The sequence below is a fragment of the Lagenorhynchus albirostris genome, chromosome 2, assembly GCF_949774975.1.
Source record: "Lagenorhynchus albirostris chromosome 2, mLagAlb1.1, whole genome shotgun sequence".
Lineage (NCBI taxonomy): Eukaryota > Metazoa > Chordata > Mammalia > Artiodactyla > Delphinidae > Lagenorhynchus > Lagenorhynchus albirostris.
This window is the reverse complement of record NC_083096.1, coordinates 161,127,757-161,148,691: the sequence shown is the minus strand read 5'-3', so window position 1 is coordinate 161,148,691 and position 20,935 is coordinate 161,127,757. Positions and strand designations below refer to the sequence as shown.

General features: G+C 43.3%; 1 protein-coding gene across 2 annotated transcripts in view; it reads right to left on the bottom strand.

The window, feature by feature from the left end:
• Positions 1-2,221: 2,221 nt before the first annotated feature.
• Positions 2,222-20,935, bottom strand: part of PTP4A2 (protein tyrosine phosphatase 4A2) — a 46,167-nt gene continuing 27,453 nt past the window's right edge. Inside the window, exons 7-9 of one of the 2 annotated variants that reach the window (XM_060140727.1) lie at positions 15,720-15,744; positions 4,160-4,247; positions 2,222-3,902 (exon numbers count right to left, since the gene is read on the bottom strand). In XM_060140727.1, the coding sequence (XP_059996710.1) occupies positions 4,191-4,247; positions 15,720-15,744 (82 nt within the window). In that variant the 3' untranslated portion in view covers positions 2,222-3,902; positions 4,160-4,190. Of the gene's footprint in view, positions 3,903-4,159; positions 4,248-15,719; positions 15,745-20,935 lie in introns of those variants that run through there. The other variant, XM_060140728.1, reaches the window with a different exon arrangement.

The following is a 20,935-nucleotide window of genomic DNA, read 5'->3' as shown; positions in this document are numbered from 1 at the left end:
CTTAAACCACTTAAACTTCTCTCATATCCATCTACTAATTGTCATTTCCTCTGCCACCGCATCACCCAAACCAACTTCAGCTCCTCCCTCCATCTCCCTCACCTCCTATGACCCAACAGAAAAGCAGGCAAAGTGTGAGAACCGGACATTTGCAAAAGAAATTCAAATGACCAACAAACATGAGAAAGTGATCAACATTGTGAGCCATTAAAAATACATCCAGGGCTTCCCTGGTGGCGCAGTGGTTGAGAGTCCGCCTACCAATGCAGGGGACACGGGTTCATGCCCCAGTCCGGGAAGATCCCACATGCCGCGGAGCGGCTGGGCCCGTGAGCCATGGCCGCTGAGCCTGCGCGTCTGGAGCCTGTGCTCTGCAATGGGAGAGGCCACAACAGTGAGAGGCCCGTGTACCACAAAAAAAAAATACATCCAACTTAAAAATTAATAAGAAAAAAGTGAGACGCTCTTTTTGCCTTACAAAATCAGCAAAGGTAAGGAAAATGATAATACATTGTACTAATGAAGATCTGGAGAAATGGGAGATTCTCAGATTGGTATAAACCCTTTTGAAGAACAGTTTTCAGTATGGCCAAAATCCGAAATGAGCAGAAACCGTAACCCAGAAATTCCTCTTCTAGGAATTTATCCTAAGGAAATTATTAGGTGTGATATGTGTGGACCATAAAGTTCATTACAGCCCTGTCTGTAAGAGCTAATACCCACTGAGCACTTACTCTGGGCATTTTCTCATTTAATCCTTACAGCGATCAACCCTAGGAGGCTGGGAGTATTGACCTCCTTACACAGATGAGAAAACTGAGAATAAAATGAATAACTTTCCTCAGGACAGTTGTAAGTATCAGGGCTCAAACACAAGCCTAAAAGCCCACACTCTGCTATTTCCTCAACGTGAAGGCCTTGACCTATGGAGGGAGCAGGTTCAGGAGAAATATCTTCTGCGTACCTCCTGCTTGGGTGGGTCAGTGGGGAGGGGTAGTGCAGCACGTGGCAGAAGGGACATATATGGAACCACGAGGGCAGGTCCAGAGTCTACAAAGAGGCCTGGAGGCAGTCATCAAGTTGTGGGGAGGATGCCTAGGGCTCTTGTACTTGCATGGAAAATATGTTTTTACTTAGCTGGCTTGGGGAAGGTGATGGATATTATAGAGCAGTGTTTCAGTTAGGAATTGGTCAGGTAGTAGGTAAGCCAGCTAACAGTGGCTTAAGCGAGTCAAGGGATTTTATTTTGTCTCCAGTGTCCTTATGGTGGCTTCTTCTGTCTCCTGCTCTGTCATTCTGCTGCTCTGTCATCACAGCTACAGTAAGGAAGAATGAGGAATGGGTTTGGAAAACACAACTAGCAGAGTCTTCCAAGGGGGCAGGGGGTGGGTGCGTGGGGGGTGGAGATAAAGTCATCAAGCCATGCCTTGTCACCACCACTATGGAGCTTTGATTAAAAAAGTCTAAGAGGTTTCAAAGTCAGCTGGTGAGAGGAGACACTGAGGGAGGTTTTGGAGAAACCCTGTATCTTCAAAGCTCCCCTCCATTTCTGTATCTACTGGATAAGCAGTCCTAAATTTGACTCTTGGCTCCCTGAGAGTATATGATATAGCCTTAGCAGGTGCGTTGGCCCTGTCTGGATGGGACGAGGCACTAGGCAGGGTTCTCCAAGAGCCTTCCATTGGGGGGGGGGCTCAGCTGGAGGACAGCTGATACCACTTGGAGACAATAGTTTACTAATTAGTTTGTAGAACCTCGTACTGGTAAACTGCCTCTACAATTTTTTTTTTAATTTAAAACACCACCATGATTTATAGCATTCTCTGATTGCCAGTGTGTAAGTACTTCCACTCTGACCAATTTCAAGCTACCATGGTATGACAATCAACTTACAGAATTCCTGAATATTTAACAATCAACTCTTGGGAGGCTATACATGCCAACTCTAGTACATCACTCCTGTGAGCCCTTCTGCGGGGACCCCCAGAAATAACTGCGGGGACCTTTGAGGAAAGACTGAGGATTTGCCATCACATGAACGGGACTGAAGTCATTACAGGTTGAATATGAAAAGGCAATCAGGCAATTAAACCCAACTTTGTAGTAACAAGCTGATGAGGTTAGATACTTGGGCTATATTTGCATTAAAATATTTTAATATGCATTCTCATTATAACATAGACAACTGTGCAGATCCATTTATTCAGCAGATATTTATTGAAAACCTCCTCCCTGCCAGGGACTATTTGAGACACGGGGGACGAATACAATGAATAAAATAAAGTTATTGTCCTCCTTGAGTTTATACTCTAGTGCATATGACATAAGGTCAGGAAGTTATCATTGTTAGGAAGAAAATTAAAGCAGAGTAGAGGATAGAGAATGAGAGAATTTTATTTTAGGGAGTTCAGGGAAACCCTCGCTGATGAGTTAACATTTGAGCAGAGTGAGGGAGGGAGGCGGGCTCCCTCTGGGGGGAACACTCCAGGCAGAAGCAGGAGCACCTGGGAGGATCCTGAGATAGAAGCAAACTGGGCATGAGTGAGGAACAGCAGGAGTCCAGTGTGGCTGGAGCTCAGTGAACAAGGAGGAGTGTGGTAGGAAATGAAGTGAGAGAGGTAGGGAGAAGCTACATCATGGACACTATGCACAGAGTTTGCATTTGATGCTAAATGTGATGGGAAGACATCGGAGGGTTCTGAGCAGAAAATAACAATATCTCCTTTGCATTATAAAAGGATGTTGTGTCAACATCATGTGGGTGGTAAGAGAGGAAGCAGAGAGACCAATTAGGAAGCTATTGCTACAGTTTGGGTGAGAGATGACAGTAGTTTAAGCTAAGGAAGTAGAAGTGGCGGAAGTAAGAAGTGGTTAGATTGTAATACAGTTTACAGGACTTAACGGGAAATCAAGATATGAGATGAAGTAAAAAGAAGATGAGTCTTAGAGAAGCTCAATATCTTTGTGGTCTCTGCCCAAATTCTTGGGATTGGTAGGGAAGAGCAGGTGGAAAGAACTAAGAGTTCAGTGGAATGATGATATGTCTTTATTTTGTCTTCATTCCTGAAGGATATTTTTGCTGGGTGTAGAATTCTGAATTGACATTTGTTTTCTTCCAACATGTTAGGCATTGAGGAGAAAACCAACCATAAAGGTGACATTTTCAGACAAACAAAACTGAAACAGTTTGCCACTAGAAGATCAAATACGCTAAAGACATTCTAAATGTTTTGTTACAGGCAGACAAAAAATGATCCCAAGTAAAACGTCTAAATGAATATTGACTGTAAATAATGGTAAGATTATCTTGAGGTTTAAAAAATAAATATTTCATTTGAAAGGCAAAGATTGCCAGAGTAGATAATAAAAATCCAACTATATATTGTCTATAAGAAATATACCTAAAGAATAAATATACAAAAAAGGTTGACAGTGGAAAGGTAGAAAAAGCATGTTATACAAATACTAAACAAAAGAAAGCTGACATGGCTAGATTCGTTACAGAATAAAATAGACTTTAAAGCCCAAAACATCTCATAATGGAGAGGGGTAGTCATTTCATAATGATAAAAATCCAATTTACCAGGAAGGTATAACAATTCTAAATTTGTATGAACCTAACAACATGCTTTTTAACAGGTATAAGCAGGGCGAAGCAGGTTCTGTACTGAGACGAGCAGTTCCCCAACTGTGTAGTGGACAAAGAATCACCTCTTAGTGGCTGCTGCTCCCAGGGATGTGTACTCAACGAAGCCATGGGCCTGGACCCACGGAGCACCTGCGTTGTTTGGCAAAGAAGCACAAGACTCCAGGTTGGATTGGCAACCTCTAAGCCTCAGCTGGAAAGAAAGCTTTGTGGGCCCAGTGTGCTTCTCTTGGGGCTGAGCCGACAACAGGCAAACCTGCAGGTCGAGAGCACGTGACATCAGATAGTGCTGGGCCTACTCCCTTACAGAGATGACCCAGATCTCAGACCTCCTGGACATTCCCCAGGGAAGACTTGGTATTTAGGTTTCAAAAGGGTTATATGAGGGACCTTCCAGGCCCCTTGCCCACAAATCCCTCCCACTCTGTGGCTGCAGGAAAGGGAATTTAAGGAGCCCTATTTCAGGAGTTGGGACACAGCGCAATTTAAAGGAAAGAGGATGGGCTGTAGTACCAGGCAGAGCTCCATTCAAATCCCAGTGTTGTCAGTCACTTGCTGGATGATGTTGACAAATAACCTTTGTGAATTGCAGTTTCCTCACCTATAAAACAGAGATTATAACTGTATTACTTTATAGCATTCTTGTGAGGATTAAATTAAATAATGCTTGTGAAGAGTTTAGCATAGAACCTGGTACATAGGAAAAAAGTTGTACCATTATTATTATATTTGCCACAAGTTTGCTTATAATAACAACAACAACAACAAAATGGAAACAACCTAAATGTCGATCAATGGGGAGTTGGTTACATAAAGATGTTACTTCCATATATACAGGTGGTGTCTGTGAAGCCCTTTAAAATTACAATGCAGATCTATACTTGTTAATGTGGAAAACTGTTCATGTTATTTATTATTTTGTAGGGAAAAAAACAGGATTTTATATCAGTATATATAATATGACCTGATTTTATGTTTAAATGAAGTTTGTATAAAGGTATATAGATGTATGTATAATTATATGTATAAGTGCTTAGAAAAATGTTTGGAATGAGATATACCAAACCATAAACAGTGGTTATTACTGCAGGGTGAGTACACGGGTACATTTCTTTTCTTTCTGCTTATCTGCATTTTAATTTTTTTAATAATGACCATGTGTGATGTGTGTAATAAAAAGAATAATAAAGGAAAAGATAAAAATGTGTGGTCCAGAACAAGAAAGGACTCCAAATGAGGTCGGCCCAACATAAAGCAGAGTAAAAAAAGGAATGAAGGGGTTTTTTTGTTTGTTTATTTTTTGCAGTACGCGGGCCTCTCACTGTTGTGTCCTCTCCCGTTGCGGAGCACAGGCTCCGGATGCGCAGGCTCAGCGGCCATGGCTCACGGGCCCAGCCGCTCCGCGGCATGTGGAATCTTCCCATACCGGGGCACGAACCCGTGTCCCCTGCATCGGCAGGCGGACTCTCAACCACTGCGCCACCAGGGACGCCTGAAGGGCGGTTTATTTTAAAGGAAAAGGAAGCTTCATCCAGCTTTTAAAAATTGTAGTAAAATACTTATATGTGGAATCTAAAATATGAAACAGAATCAGAGACATAGAGAACAGACTGGTGGTTGCCAAGGGGGAGGGGTGTGGGGGAGGGATGGAGTAGGAAGTTGGGGTTAGCAGATGTAAGCTTTTATTTATAGAATGAATAAACAACAAGGTCCTACTGTATAGCACAGGGAACTATATTCAATATCCTGTGATAAACCACAATGGAAAAGAATATTTTAAAAAGAATGTATATATATGTATAACTGAATCACTCTGCGATACAGCAGAAATTAACGCAACATTGTAAATCAACTATACTTCAATTAAAAAAATATTGACTGAAAAAAAGAGTTCAGGTAGAAAAGATAGTACACAGAATGGGAGAAGGTATTTGCAAATCATATATCTGATAAGGGACTTGTAGTAGAATATATAAGGAACTCTACAACTCAATAATAAAAAGACAAATGATCCAATTTTTAAAAATAAATAAAATGGTGATAAAATATACACAACATAGAGTTTATCGTTTTAACCATTTTTAAGCGTACAGGTAAGTGGCATTAAGTACATTCACACTGTGTGCAGCTATCACCACCACCTTCCATCTCCAGAACTTCCATCTTCCCAAACTCAAACTCTATACCCATTAAATCTGCCCATCCCCACTCCAACCAACCCTTGGCAACCTCCACTTTACTTTCCGTCTCTATGAATTTGACTACTCAAGGCACTTCATATGAGGAGAATCCTATATTATTTGTCCTTTTGTGTCTGGCTTATTTCACTTAGAATAATGTCTTCAAGGTTCATCCATGTTGCGGCATGTGTCAGAATGTCCTTCTTTTTTCAGGCCAGATAATATTCCATTGTATGTCTACACCACATTTTGTTTATCCATTCATCCACTGATGGACATTTGGCTTGTTTTCACCTTTTGGAGATTGTGAATAGTGCTACTGTGGACATCGGTGTTTATCCGGCTTTTTAATGGAAGGCCTCCCTTCGTCAGTCGTCTGTGTCTGGCCTCTCTCCAACTGCCAATCAGGTTGAGATTCACCTAGCATTTCACAGGCAGCTACTGAGATCCAGGAACTAGGCTAAGCGCTTTTAATCCATTGTTTATGAAAATCCCCCCAAAAAAACCCTGTAAGTGAAGTAAGCACAATTATCCCAATTTTACAGATGAGGCTACTCAAGCTCTAAGAAGTCAAGTAACATGCCCAAGGCCACTGTAACAGAGATGCAGGATGGGCTAGATTATGCTATAGTAACAAATGATCTCAAGATCTCAGAGACAGGTGGTTTTTTCTCTGACAAATAATTATTTCTCACTCATGTTACATGTCATCATAGGTCAGCTTGTCCCTACTCTGTATTATTGTCACTCCAGGCTGAAGGAACAGCCCCTCTCAGGGACATTGCTGGATTCATGGTAGAGAGAAAAGAAAAAGATAGCAGACCACAAGCTAGCTGAAAACATCTGCTTAGAAGTGACACGGCCATTGACACCCACGTTTTATTGACCAAATCAAATCTTATGGCCACTCCTGAATTCAATAGGGCAGAGATGTAGTATAACCCTCCCCCAGGATGGACAGTGAATGGTTTAAACAGAAATGTAATCTACTGCAGCTCCACAGCTGGGGATGCTCCTGGAGCTGAGAGAAATGACAGTAAATCCGCGCCCAGAAGTGTTCTATCTCCAGAGGACTGACCCACATCAACCAAACGCAAGGGAGACTATAGACAAACAGGAGGTCAAGACGTTTGTCTACAGTGAGAATTGCAAAGGCCACAGGGATCGGACACGTGGGTCCTTTGGAAACAGTGTCTTTCCCGGAGTGAGGGCTCCTGAGGATCCTGCTGTAACCAGGAGGCTGTTGGTGACCCTGCAGTCAGCACTGCAGAGTAACAGGTAGGGCTGGAGGCTCCTGTGGTAAAACACAAGACAGGTCCAGCCCCCCTAATTCCCTGAAATACTGCCATCTTTTTACTTTCATGTAGAAAAAGTCAGTCAGTGTGTGCCTGGCACTGTGCTAGCAAAAATTCCCCAAGGACCTCCTTGGAGCCCTGTAAGTGGAGATTATTCAGCCTGTTTAACAGGGGGAAATGGGAGCGAGATGGACAGGGATATATATACATCAATACACACATTTTATATGGGTACATTATATCATATATTATATGTAATGATCTTGCCTGCCTACATTTTATATATATACATAATATATATATGTTATACATAATATATTATATATGTGTGTGTGTGTGTATAGTAGGCAGACAAGATGAGAGAAAGGTCAAAAATGGGCAGAAAAAAATCCAAAAATGGGCAAAAGATCTAAGTAGACATTTCTCCAAAGAAGACATACAGATGGCCAAGAAGCACATGAAAAGCTTCTCAGCATCACTAATTATTAGAGAAATGCAAATCAAAACTACAATGAGGTATCACCTCACACCAGTTACAATGGGCATCATCAGAAAATCTACAAACAACAAATGCTGGAGAGGGTGTGGAGAAAAGGGAACCCTCTTGCACTGTTGGTGGGAATGTAAATGATACAGCCACTATGGAGAACAGTACAGAGATTCCTTAAAAAACTAGAAATAGAATTACCATATGATCCAGCAATCCCACTACTGGGCATATACCCAGAGAAAACCATAATTCAAGAAGACACATGCACCCCAATATTCATTACAGCACTATTTACAATAGCCAGGTCATGGAAGCAACCTAAATGCCCATCAACAGATGAATGGATAAAGAAGATGTGGTACATACATACAATGGAATATTACTCAGCCATAAAAAGGAATGAAATTGGGTCATTTTTTGAGACATGGATGGATCTAGAGACTCATACAGAGTGAAGTAAATCAGAAAGAGAAAAACACGTATATTAATGCATATATGTGGAACCTAGAAAAATGGTACAGATGAACCGGTTTGCAGGGCAGAAATTGAGACACAGATGTAGAGAACAAACGTATGGACACCAAAGGGGGAAAGCCACGAGGGGGTGGGGGGTGGTGGTGGTGTGATGAATTGGGAGATTGGGATTGACATGTATACACTGATGTGTATAAAATTGATGACTAATAAGAACCTGCTGTATAAAAAAAAAGGGTTTTTTCCTAGTGGTGTAATTATGTATATTTAGATTTTTAAAAATTATTTTCTGATCTGTATTGAGCACACATCAGTCTATAATTGGGAAACACTTACTGAAAATTAAAACAATTCTAAAACAAATTAGTGGGCTGAAGAATTGCAACAGTTATGGGAATTCACCCTTCCTGGATTTTCTACCCAAACCCCATCACAGCAGTCCTTTTTTGGGTGCCTGCTGTCTGCCCAGATGGCAGGTGTTGCGTCTACAGTGAAAAACAAGATGCAGACACGTCCTCACAGAGCTCCCAAGGTGGGAAAGACAATGAATGTGTGGTTTCCATCAAGCGTTATGGAGGCTGGATAAGTGAGGGTGGCGAAGAGCTTTTCCCCAAATGCCCAGTGACCAAGAGGTTGGTCCTCCAGACAGAGTGTTTCAGAGCAAGGGTTTTAGACCTGAATTCAAACTTCTAGTTTCATTACCTTAGCTCTGTGAGACCCCCACTCCCACCCCAGGCAATAATGAAACCTCTTGGCTTCAGTTTTGCTCTCTGTAAAATGGGTCATTGCAAGATTAACTGAGATAATGCATGTAAAATACTGAGCTCGGTGCCTGGCCCACAGGGAGCTGCTGATTTTTTTTTTTTTAATTGTGTTGGGTTTTCGTTGCTGCGCGTGGGCTTTCTCTAGTTGCGGTGAGTGGGGACTACTCTTCGTTGTGGTGCGCGGGCTTCTCATTGTGGTGGCTTCTCTTGTTGCAGAGTACGGGCTCTAGGCACGCAGGCTTCAGTAGTTGCGGCACTTGGGCTCAGTAGTTGTGGCTCACAGGCTCTAGAGCGTAGGTTCAGTAGTTGTGGTGCACGGGCTTAGTTGCTTCGCGGCATGTGGGATCTTCCTGGACCAGGGCTTGAACCTGTGTCCCCTGCATTGGCAGGCGGATTCTTAACCACTGCGCCACCAGGGAAGCCCAAGTCGCTGATACTTAAGACATTTGACCCAGGACTCCCAAATCCAAGTTTGTTGCTCTTCTCAGTCCATTGCACTGCCTCTAACTAGGAGCAAGGCGTAATTCCTCAGTCACAATGGTGCTCCCTGCAGTGTGGTAGGGACTTTATGTCCCTGCAAAATAATGACTGGCAAGAAACTGTTGTCTCTAAGAAGACAGAACTGGGAGGCAGGGGTGGGGAGACTGCATAGCCTTCTGAAACGTTTGAAAAAATCATTTTCTTGTTCATGAATTCTTCTCAGGCTTAAAAATATGGGAATGAAATTATTTTAATAATTTGAATTAATGAACTCTTTAGTGACTCCTTCAGTGGAAAGCTCTTTTCCCTCCGCAGAACTCGGTTCTCCTCAAAGCTGAGTCTGAGGACCACCTTTATGGGAACCTGTGCTCCCCCCGCCCCCTCCACTGGTTCCAATGAATCAGAATTTCTGGGGCAGTGGAGGAGGGAGAAGCCAGCTTAGCCTCACTTTTAATTAGCTCCCCTGGTAATTCTCCAAGACACCAAAGTTAAAGAACCACTGCTTTATGAACCCTTTGGCATATCAAGTGCTTAGAAATGTTACTTTCCCCTCAGTCTGCTTTCACTGAGATGATATCACAGTCCAGCAGGCCAAGAGAATCCACCTGTAACTTTGACATTATTTACTGTGCAAACTAAAATTATTCACCCTGTCATCCGCTGTCATACCAACATCAGTGGTCAAATGCTGCCTCAACGGGTTAAATCAGCATAATGGTATTCTATGTAAATATATTTTTAAAAAAATGAGCAGGCTCTTTCCACTATATTGCAGACAAGCTCTAAGATGTGTAAAGTGAAAAAAATCAAAGTGTACAACGATGTGCTTAGCCTGCTAGCACTGTATAAAAGTGCTACACACACAAGATATACACATATGTACTGGTATATGCAAATTTTAGTGTATGCAAATCTCTGGAAGGAAAAACAAGGAACTGGGGTGGGAGGAGTTGTGGTTGCCTCCAGGAAGAGGAAGTGGAGATATGGGTAAGAGAAAGACTTTTCACAGTGCTGTGTACCTACCCTAGCTCTTGAATTTTAAACCATCTGAATGCATTCCTTTTTCAGAAATAAACTCAAATGTGAAAGCATGCTGCCCGCGTGACGCTGTCTCTAAGCTGCTCTAAATGCATAAGCCTCATTCTCAGCTCATCCCTATGGCTCCCTGTTCTTCAGACTGTCTTTTCATCTAAGGCTCTCCTTCCACGGAGTCAATCACTGACCTTGTCCATCCGCAGACATATTTTGACCAGACTGTTAAGCCAGACAACTCCACTGGCACTTAACATTCCAGTCCGGAGGCAGCACACTTGCAAAAGATTTCATGATTTTAGATTCTGGCAAGAGGCAAGAGGTCAGTGTGCTTATGTAAGCCAGCATCGCTTCTCCATCGAGACGTGCTCAGGAAGATAAGGTGCCCCTCAGCCTGCCACTGCACCACGGCTCACATAGGACCAGAGGCAGCCTTGAGACCCTTGAGAGGGAGGGAACTGAGTCCCCATCCTGATGAGGGGCCTTGACCAATCCTAAATTGATTAGTTTCAGCCAAAAAGTGAAACATATTATTAAGAATAACACAAGGGCGGGAATTCCCTGGCGGTCCATTGGTTAGCACTCTGCGCTTCCACTGCTGGGGGCCCGGGTTCGATCCCTGGTGGGGAGCTAAGATCCACAAGACGCGTGGCCAAAATAATAAAATTAAAAAATTTTAAAAAAATTAAAATGCTGTTAATGGACACTTCGCAAATGCATCCAAGTTTAAGGAAAAAAAAAAGAATAACGTTAGGGTAACAGGATCCAGCCATTCCACTCCTAGGTATTTGTCCAAGAGAAAAAGAAATATTATGTCCATATGAAGACCTGTACAGGAATGTTCATAGCAACTTTATTTGTAATAATCCCAAACTGGCAACAACCCAAATATCCAACAAATTGTGGCATATCAATCCAACGGAATACTACTCAGCAATAAAAATGAATTAACTACTGATACTTGCAACAACATGGATGAATCTAAAAAACAAATTGCTGAATGAAAAAAGCCAGACCAAAAAGGAGTGCATGATTTCATTTATAAAAATCTCTAGAAAATGCAGGCTGATCTATAGTGACACAAAGCAAATTAGTGGTTGCTCGGGTTGGGGTAAAGGGGGATGAGAGGGAAGGATTACAAAGAAGCAGGAGGAAACTTTCAGGGGTGATGGAGATGTTCACTATCTTTATTATACTGATGGTTTCACGGGTGTATACATATGTCAAAACTTATCAAATTACACACTTTAAATATGTGCAGCTTATTGTATATAAAACCTCAACAAAACTGTTTTTTACAAAAAGAATCATGGAGTATCATGTGGAACTCAAGTTCCAGAGGTTATGCTTTTTGGGTTGAAGGAAATGTTCTATATCTTGATTGTGGTGGTAATTACACGACTGTACACAGCATTAAAGTTCATCAAATTGCATACTTAAAATCAGTGATTTTTGCTGCATGTAAATTACGCCTCAATGAAATTGATTTTTACAAACAGGACATACACGTGGGCACATCCACAAACACACAGAGACCAGGTTAGCAACTGGACCCCAGGGACATCTGATGCCCACCAGCCACTGCTGCAAATATACTCTCTTCATCTTTCTCTCTCTCTTTTCTCTGGCTCTCCATATGCCTACATCATTCTTCTCTCTCTCCAGTTCTTTGGCCTGAAAGGCAGAACATTCAGCAGCCAGTACTCTCTGAGCTTTATATTCTAAGGCCCAGGTATCAAAAAAAAAAAACAAAAAGGAACTTCTCTCTGAGTCAAGTTGCAAAATTCATGGAGAAGGATTCTGATTGGTCCGTTCTGAGTTGTGTGTTAGGCCTTTGTTCACTTATTCAAAAATTACTGATCAGGGCTTCCCTGGTGGCGCAGTGGTTGAGAGTCCGCCTGCCGATGCGGGAGACACCGGTTCGTGCCCCGGTCCGGGAAGATCCCACATGCCGCGGAGCAGCTGGGCCCGTGAGCCATGGCCGCTGAGCCTGCGCGTCCGGAGCCTGTGCTCCACAACGGGAGAGGCCACAACAGTGAGAGGCCCGCGTACCGCAAAAAAAAAAAAAAAAAAATTATTGATCAGCACTTGCAGACACTGTGCTAGGCCCCAGGATCCCTCAGAGAATGAGACTAATGAAGTCTCTGCCCCAGTGGAGCTTACAATCTAGTGAGGAGGCAGGCAATAAACGAGCCAACAAATAAACACTCCCACTTCAAATCGTGGTAAGTGCTTCAAAGAGCAAAACTGAGAGAAAGGGGATAGGGAGTGATGGGGCATGGGGTTATCTTAGATAAGGTGGCCAAGGATGGTTTCTAAGGTGGTGATATTTGAATAGACATGAAGGATAAGGGGTCAGCTCTCCAAAGATCTGGCAGAAGAGAAGTTAGAGGGAACAGCATGTGTAAAGACCCTGGGGCAGGTCTGTGAGGCCAGGTGGCTGGAGCATAGTCAGGATAATGGAGGGAGATGAGGCCAGACCATGTAGGGCCTTGCAGGGCAGGGAGAGGAAGTTGCATTTTATTCCCAGTGTCTTGGGAAGCCTCTGGGGCAGTTGAAGCAGAGGACTGGCTTGATGTGAGTTTTGTTCAAAAGCTCCTTTGGCTGCTATGAGAATAGGTTGTAGCAGGGCACCAGTAGAAGGCACATATTGAAGGCACACCAGCAGGACTTGCTAACGGGTTGGGTGTTAGGGAAGGAGGGAGAAGGTTAGGGAAAAAAGATGGTGTATAGGCAAAGAAAAGAATAAAGTGGATAAACGTGGCCGAGGTGGAATCCTGCTTACTAGGCAAGACATCTCCCACCGTGATCACATGGCTGAAGGTGTGGATGGGGTGAACAAGCAGTCAAAGTAATACATGTCTATTTTAAATTCCCTCTCTAAGCCCCAGTAAACTGGTCTGGAAAAGGAGATGGCTGGAATAGCTTCAGTGGTTCTCAGTGAGGAAATACCCATTACAGAATGATGACGTTTAGAGGAAGGGGCCAGGGGTTCTAGACATCTGGAAAATTTAGGATATCCCACATAATACAGAATGGTCCCGTGATCCACTTTTAAATGCCCCACTGCACATTTATAAAGATGAAAAACCTATAAAAATATCTGAGCCTAGAATCTATATCCATTTTACATACAAGCATGGTTTTTAAAAATACTTCCCAGGAGTGCAACTCAAATGAAAATCAAGGGATTTGATCTGTATAGAGAATTGCTTTTGAAAGAGCTTGTCACCAATAGCAATGCTCATAGTTTTTGAAGTGCAACACATAGCCATCAGTCTACATTTATAGCCGTGGCCTCCAGGGTGATTCTACGTGTAGACGCAAACATCTATTGCAGTCACTTCTAGGGTAATCACGCCTAAGTATTTAAAAATTTTAAATACATTTTATTGTGCATTACTTTCTTTTATTTCTTTTTTTTTTATGGGTAGGAAATTGTAATCCTAAGAATATATATAGGGCTTCCCTGGTGGCGCAGTAGTTAAGAATCTGCCTGCCAATGCAGGGGACACGGGTTTGAGCTCTGGCCCGGGAAGATCCTAAATGCCACAGAGCAACTAAGCCCATGCGCCACAACTACTGAGCCTGTGCTGTAGAGCCCGCGAGCCGCAACTACTGAGCCCGCGTGCCACAACTACTGAAGCCCGTGCACCTAGAGCCCATGCTCCACAACAAGAAAAGCCACTGCAATGAGAAGCCCATGCACCACAACGAAGAGCAGTCCCCTCGGGCTTCCCTGGTGGCGCAGTGGTTGAGAGTCCGCCTGCCGATGCAGGGGACACGGGTCCGTGCCCCCGTCCGGGAGGATTCCACGTGCCATGGAGCGGCTGGGCCCGTGAGCCATGGCCGCTGGGCCTGTGCGTCCGGAGCCTGTGCTCCGCAACGGGAGAGACCACAGCAGGGAGAGGCTCGCGTACCGTAGAAAAAAAAAAAAAAAAGAAATTAATGGAGGGTTTCACTGGTGGCACAGTGGTTAAGAATCCGCCTGCAAATGCAGGGGACACAGGTTCGAGCGCTGGTCCGGGAAGATCCCACATGCCGCGGAGCAACTAAGCCTGGGCACCACAACTACTGAGCCTGCGCTCTAGAGCCTGCGAGCTGCAACTACTGAGCCCACGTGCCACAACTGCTGAAGCCCGCGCGCCTAGAGCCCGTGCTCTGCAACAGGAGAGGCCACCACAATGAGAAACCCACGCACCGCAAGGAAGAGCGGCCCCCTCTCGCGGCAACTAGAGAAAGCCCGTGCACAGCAATGAAGACCCAATGCAACCAAAAATAAAAATAAATAAGTAAATAAATTTTAAAAAAAGAAATTAATGGAGAAAATGTTAGGAATGCATATTAAACTTAAAAGTGCATCCTGTCTGTAGCCATTACATTGTAAGCAGCACCAAAAAAATTGAAGAAATAGTCCTCCAGCATTCAGAAACTATTTTCCAATTCCACAAAGAAGTCACATCATTGATGAATGAGTGAAGTTCTAACATAAGTCTTCACTGTTCTACTTTTGTGTCTTTAACAAAAGGGAAAATATCGACCATCATTTATGGTGGGTTTGTCAATTGCAACCATAGTTTGGCTAGGATATAACAGTTTGGCAAAAATCAACAAAAGCATTCTGTGAGAATTAATTGGCTATATGGAATTTACAATAAAGAGTAATGCATATTTTATTACTTTAAAATTGTACGTTACACATCCTTTATACAGTAAAATGTATAGTAAACACGTGTATATGTGTTTATGTACATGTGTAGATATACACACATGTACACACAATTGATTTCCCCCCAGACATTGTTTAACCTCCTGACTACATCAGAGGCAACAGTCTCACTCCTATGGGAATGGGCCATTGGATTTAAGGTAGTAAAGGCCTTCGATGCCGAGCGGCTGGAGGAGGCACTGAATCTGCCAAGGACGAGAGAATGACAAGGGTGGGCCTTCAAGGTCCAAGGAACTCCATGCATTGAGTGATGGGGAGAGCAGCAGAGGAGAGCAACAATGAGGGGTAGTGGTTGTAACAGCTTGAAGATAACTGTCTCAAGCTGGTATTACCCAAGGGCAGAAGAACAATGGTCTAGACGTGGCCACAGAGAGCCGACCCCTCATCTCCCACTGGCCTTTGTAGTACATGGGTCATGGGAGAATGAGCAGTTTTTGTTTCTTGAAGTTGCAGAGAAAACAGTGCCCTCAGGGGACAACTTGGTTTCAGTTAATAGTAACAGCTTCCACTTACTGAATGCAAGGGGAGTATAGCGCAGTGATATAATCAGGGTTTCTGAGTTAGACATTTCAGGTTAGAATTCTAGCTCTGCCACTTACTAAATGTGTGATACTGGGCAAGGTACTTACCCTTTCTGAGCTTCCATGTCCCAATCTGTAAAATGAAGGTAATATTATCTACCACTCAATAGATAATACACTTAAAACACTAAGCACAGTGCCTGGCACATGGTAAACTTTCAATAAATGTAAATACTATTTTGGCTTTGTAAGTGGAAAAGGAAGATACATAATTATATAAATACAATTATACATGGCGGTAAGGAGGGGAAAAGACATACCATATAATGGTTGTCCCTGGATGTCAGGACAATGAGGTTTTTTTTCTTCACATCCTCTGTATTTCCCAAAACGTCTAAAACAAGACAATTTTGACTTTCATTTTTTTTAAAAATATTTTTTAAAGCAAGGAGTGTGCATAGGAAGAAAAATCATTAAAAAAAAAGAAGACGACCAGTGTTATCTCAGGGCATGAGAAAATAAAAGTCTTCTGTAGGATACGCAGACCTAGCATCTGGGCAAATTATTGCAAAGGGCAGAAAAAAACACTTGCAGGGTTTAGTATTTCCAAGTCATCCTTTTTCACCACTAAAAAAAATTGATAAGTTCAAAGGCTGTCTCCTCTTCTCTATTTTCTGTCTCATCCTGTGATTTTTAGATTTCAAGAGGATTTGCAGTAATGAATAAAGGTGCTATAAATTAATCTAAACATGATTCAAATCTCTAATTTATGCATTCATTAAAATTTTACCTGTTATCAATCTTAGGGTTCCAGGTGTTAATGGCAACTCTAAGTGAAAGTCAAATATAATCATTTGCATAAAAGCATTAGAAGATGATTGGTATTTTCATGCAGCTGTGATCTATTCTGCACTTCTAGAGCTGAAAAAAAATGTTTCACGAAAAACATTTACCTATGCTAATTCTCATGAAATTGCAGAACATCCTCCAGTTTTCCATGTACTCAGTTACGTTTATAGCATTTTCATTACTGGAGTCACATTTCATACTTCCGGATTTTAAAAGGCATTACAATTGTGCACGCTTGAAAATTACGCTGATTTCCACACCATTCCTTGAATATTTGTGTTCTGTTCTGACAGGAAGATAGAGATTAACTCTACTTGTGTTAACAAATTCCTGTTTGTGTGTCTTAGCATGATTTGGGGAATATATTCCAATTTCAAGGGGCCTAAACTTGAGGTGTCCTAAAAAATAAGTCACAGGGCTTAAGCAGAAAAGAGTTTTCAGAAAAGTGATTTATCTATGCTGAATAAAAGCTGTAGCACTGCCAGCTCAGATCCAGTTATAATTACTAAAGCATGTCCAGGCTGGTTATCTAATGGCTCTGCAAGAATTTAGGCCACGCATTAATGCACTGAAGATAAAATCAATTTGAAAATTTCTTAAATCAAATACCAATCCTGGAGTAATACTCTCTGTGCAGGAGAATCAGCCAACAGTAATAGGAAGCCAATTATAAACTATAAACCACTCTGCTCAAATGTCCTGGTTTGTTAGTGGTGGGGCCCATTACACACAGTTTGCACAAGTTGAAGCCAGTGGCTAGACAGAACTGCTGTACACAGACACGTGTGCTCCTCTCTCCCCCGCCCCCAACATTTAACATAAAGATGCAGCTCAATTAATAGGTACTGAGTACAAAAACCCACAGCAACATGCTGAACATAAACATCTCGCCGTTCTACTCTAGCAGTACAGTCAAGCAGTTAGCAAAGAGCAGAAGCCTATGAAGATTAAATGAGATAATGCAAGTGAAATTCTGAGTCCAGTCATACTCAGCAGAAATTGGCTAGTAGTATCTCCTTGTGCCTCCAACTTCCTGACTGCCCCAACACCAAATTAGCAAAGGAGACAGAGGCCCCAACACTAAAAACACCTCTCCTGGCCTATTGCAAGCCATCAACCTACTACACATAAATGGTCTCTCAGCTTCTACTCTCTTCAATACATTCTCATTCATTCAACTGTTATTTATTGCATGCACAGTATAAATCAGCCACTGAGTTTACATAAAAGGTATGGTCTCTAATTTAAGGATTTCTTGAATAAGCTTTTTAAGTATAGATCTGACCGTGCAATTCTTTGTTTACCAACCTCCAGAGGCTCCCCATTGCCCAGAATAGATTCCCAACTCAAGACTGATTCAGAATGACCTTAGTGATGCCTGGACATGGACACTTTGAATAAACCACATAGTTGAGTCTGATGTTTCCTCCTGATTAAAAACAGTGAATAAACTTTCAAATTTCTTGTTATGATATGCAATACCCTCTACGATATGACTCCCATCTTCCCAGCCTCCCAAAGTCCACACAATTTGGTCTCTGCCTGAATTTCACCTTCATGGGACCTCCCTGGCAGTCCAGTGGTTAAAACTCCACGCTTCCACTGCAGGGGGACAGGGTTCGCTCCCTAGTAGAACTAAGATCCCGCATGCTGCGCGGCTCAGCCAAAATATAGATTTCACCTACACTGCTTGGAAAGTACTTCCACTGCCTTCACATAGCATTTGCACATAGTAGCCTCCTTCACCTTCCTCAGAGATCTTCCCTGACCATCCCACCTAACTCCACACATAACCCCAGTCACTAGCCCCTTACCTATTTTACTTTCTTCCTAGCTTCACAGTACGAACCACTATCTGAAAGTGTATTACTTATGTGTACCTATTTATTCTCTATCTTCTCCACTAGAATTTAAACCCTGTAAGGGCAACATCTGTCTTATCTGCCACCATATCCTAAGTGCTTAGAATAGTGTGTAGTGTGTGGCAGGTGCTCAAATACCAAGTAAATCATCACTCTTCCTATAGGTGCTATAATCACAGCACTTAACATGATATTTGTATAATCCCTTCTAGTCAAAGCCCTACTGGTTATTAAGAAACTGATTCAGGGGCTTCCCTGGTGGCGCAGTGGTTAAGAATCCACCTACCAATGCAGGGGACACAGATTCGAGCCCTGGTCTGGGAAGATCCCACATGCCACAGAGCAACCAAGCCCATGTGCCACAACTACTGAGCCCGTGTGCCACAACTACTGAAGCCCACGTGCCTAGAGCCCGTGCTCCGCAACGAGAAGCCATCCAATGAGAAGCCTGCACACCACAACGAAGAGTAGCCCCCGTTCCCCTCAACTAGAGAACGCCAGCGAGCAGCAATGAAGACCCAACTCAGCCAAAAATAAATTTTAAAAAGTGACTCAAAGTACTTCTAACAAAGATGTGATGGTAGAAGCCTGTGGAATTTCCTTGTTTCTATTTTCTAAGGTTTTTTTTTTTTTAAAGTCTTAAGCGGAGAGTGAGGATGAGAAAGATGTTAAAATGTAAGAGTTTTCAAGGGGACAAAAAGAGTAAATGGGATAGAGAAACACAGTAGGATTGTCAGATGGTACTAAGGTCTACTTGAGATCATGACTTTAAACACAGAAACTGGGCTTCCCTGCTAGTGCAGTGGTTGAGAGTCCGCCTGCCGATGCAGGGGACACGGGTTCGTGCCCCAGTCCGGGAAGATCCCACATGCCCCGTAGCGGCTAGGCCCGTGAGCCATGGCCGCTGAGCCTGCGCGTCCGGAGCTGCAACGGGAGAGGCCACAACAGTGAGAGGCCCGCGTACCGCAAAAAAAAAAAAAAAAAAAACAAAACACAGAAACTGTTCCAGCAAGTTCAGTTGCGTACGTGCAAAGAAGGCGGCATACTGAACTTAACCTAAAATGGAGTTCAACCAGACAAGTATAATGAAGCAACAGTTGGGGCAAAGCAATTTACTATGTAGCCAATAGTAACTCTAACACTGGACCACAGAATCTAAGCTGCATAATGAAGGACATGAGGTGAGAGTATCAGTGAATTATAAGTCACATAGTTCTGTAACCACTCACTCTGTTTAAGTCTACATATCTGGCTCCTCTTCTGGACTGAGGTCCTTCCTCCAAAGTGGGATCTGTGTCTTACCTTTTCATTCTTCGTACCTCACCACATGAATGTGTTATCTGGATGATGTTTTACTCATGGCTTAAAGGGAAATTTCCTACCCCCAAATCCAATATATAAACTTCCTCCTTTCTCACTGTTCTTCAAAGTGTTCAAGTAAAGTTTCAGTGCTTCATCAAAACCCTATGGTGGGCTTCCCTGGTGGCGCAGTGGTTGGGAGTCCGCATGCCGATGCAGGGGACACGGGTTTGTGCCCCGGCCCGGGAAAATCCCACGTGCCGCAGAGTGGCTGGGCCCGTGAGCCATGGCTGCTGAGCCTGCGCTCCGCGACAGGAGAGGCCACAACAGTGAAAGGCCCACGTACCGCAAAAAAAAAAACAAAAAAACCTACGGTAGGACTTTCCTGGTGGCACAGTGGTTAAGAATCCAACTGCCAATGCAGGGGACACGGGTTTGAGCCCTGGTCCGAGAAGATCCCACATGCCGCGGAGCAACTAAGCCTGTGTGCCACAACTACTGAGCCTGTGCTCTAGAACCCACGAGCCACAACTACTGAACCTGCGCTCTAGAACCCACAAGCCGCAACTACTAAGCCCGCCCACCGCAACTACTGAAGCCCACATGCCTAGAACCCCTGCTCCGCAATGAGAAGCCACTGCAACGAGAAGCCCCCGCACCGCAATGAAGAGTAGCCCCCGCTCGCCGCAACTAGAGAAAGCCCGTGCACAGCAACGAAGACCCAACACAGCTGTAAATAAATAAATAAATAACCCTATGGTATAGGACTTCCGTGGTGGCACAGTGGTTAAGAATCCGCCTGCCAATGCAGGGGACACGGGTTCGAGCGCTGTTCTGGGAAGATCCCATGTGCTGCAGAGCAACTAAGACCATGTGCCACAACTACTGAGCCTGCACTCTAAAGCCCGCGTGCCACAACTACCAAAGCCTGCACACCTAGAGCCCGTGCTCTGCAACGAGAAGACACTGCAATGAGAAGCCCACGCACCGCAACGAAGAGCAGACCCTGCTCGACACAACTAGAGAAAGCCCGCGCGCAGCAACGAAGACCCAACGCAGCCAAAAATAAAATAGTTTAAAAAAAAAAAACCCTATGGTATAAACACATCCTTTGAAAAGAGACAAGATGCTGAATTCCTGCAGTGTTGTGTCCAAGAACTGAACCAGAAAATGAACCAGATGTATCCCAACTACTGTTAAGTCTGCCCTTACTGAACACCTGGGAGGCATGAAATCTTCGAACTTCCCAACCTCTAATTATTTCACCTCCGAAGTAATTATTAGCGGGATCCAAAACAGGCCTTGAGAATACCA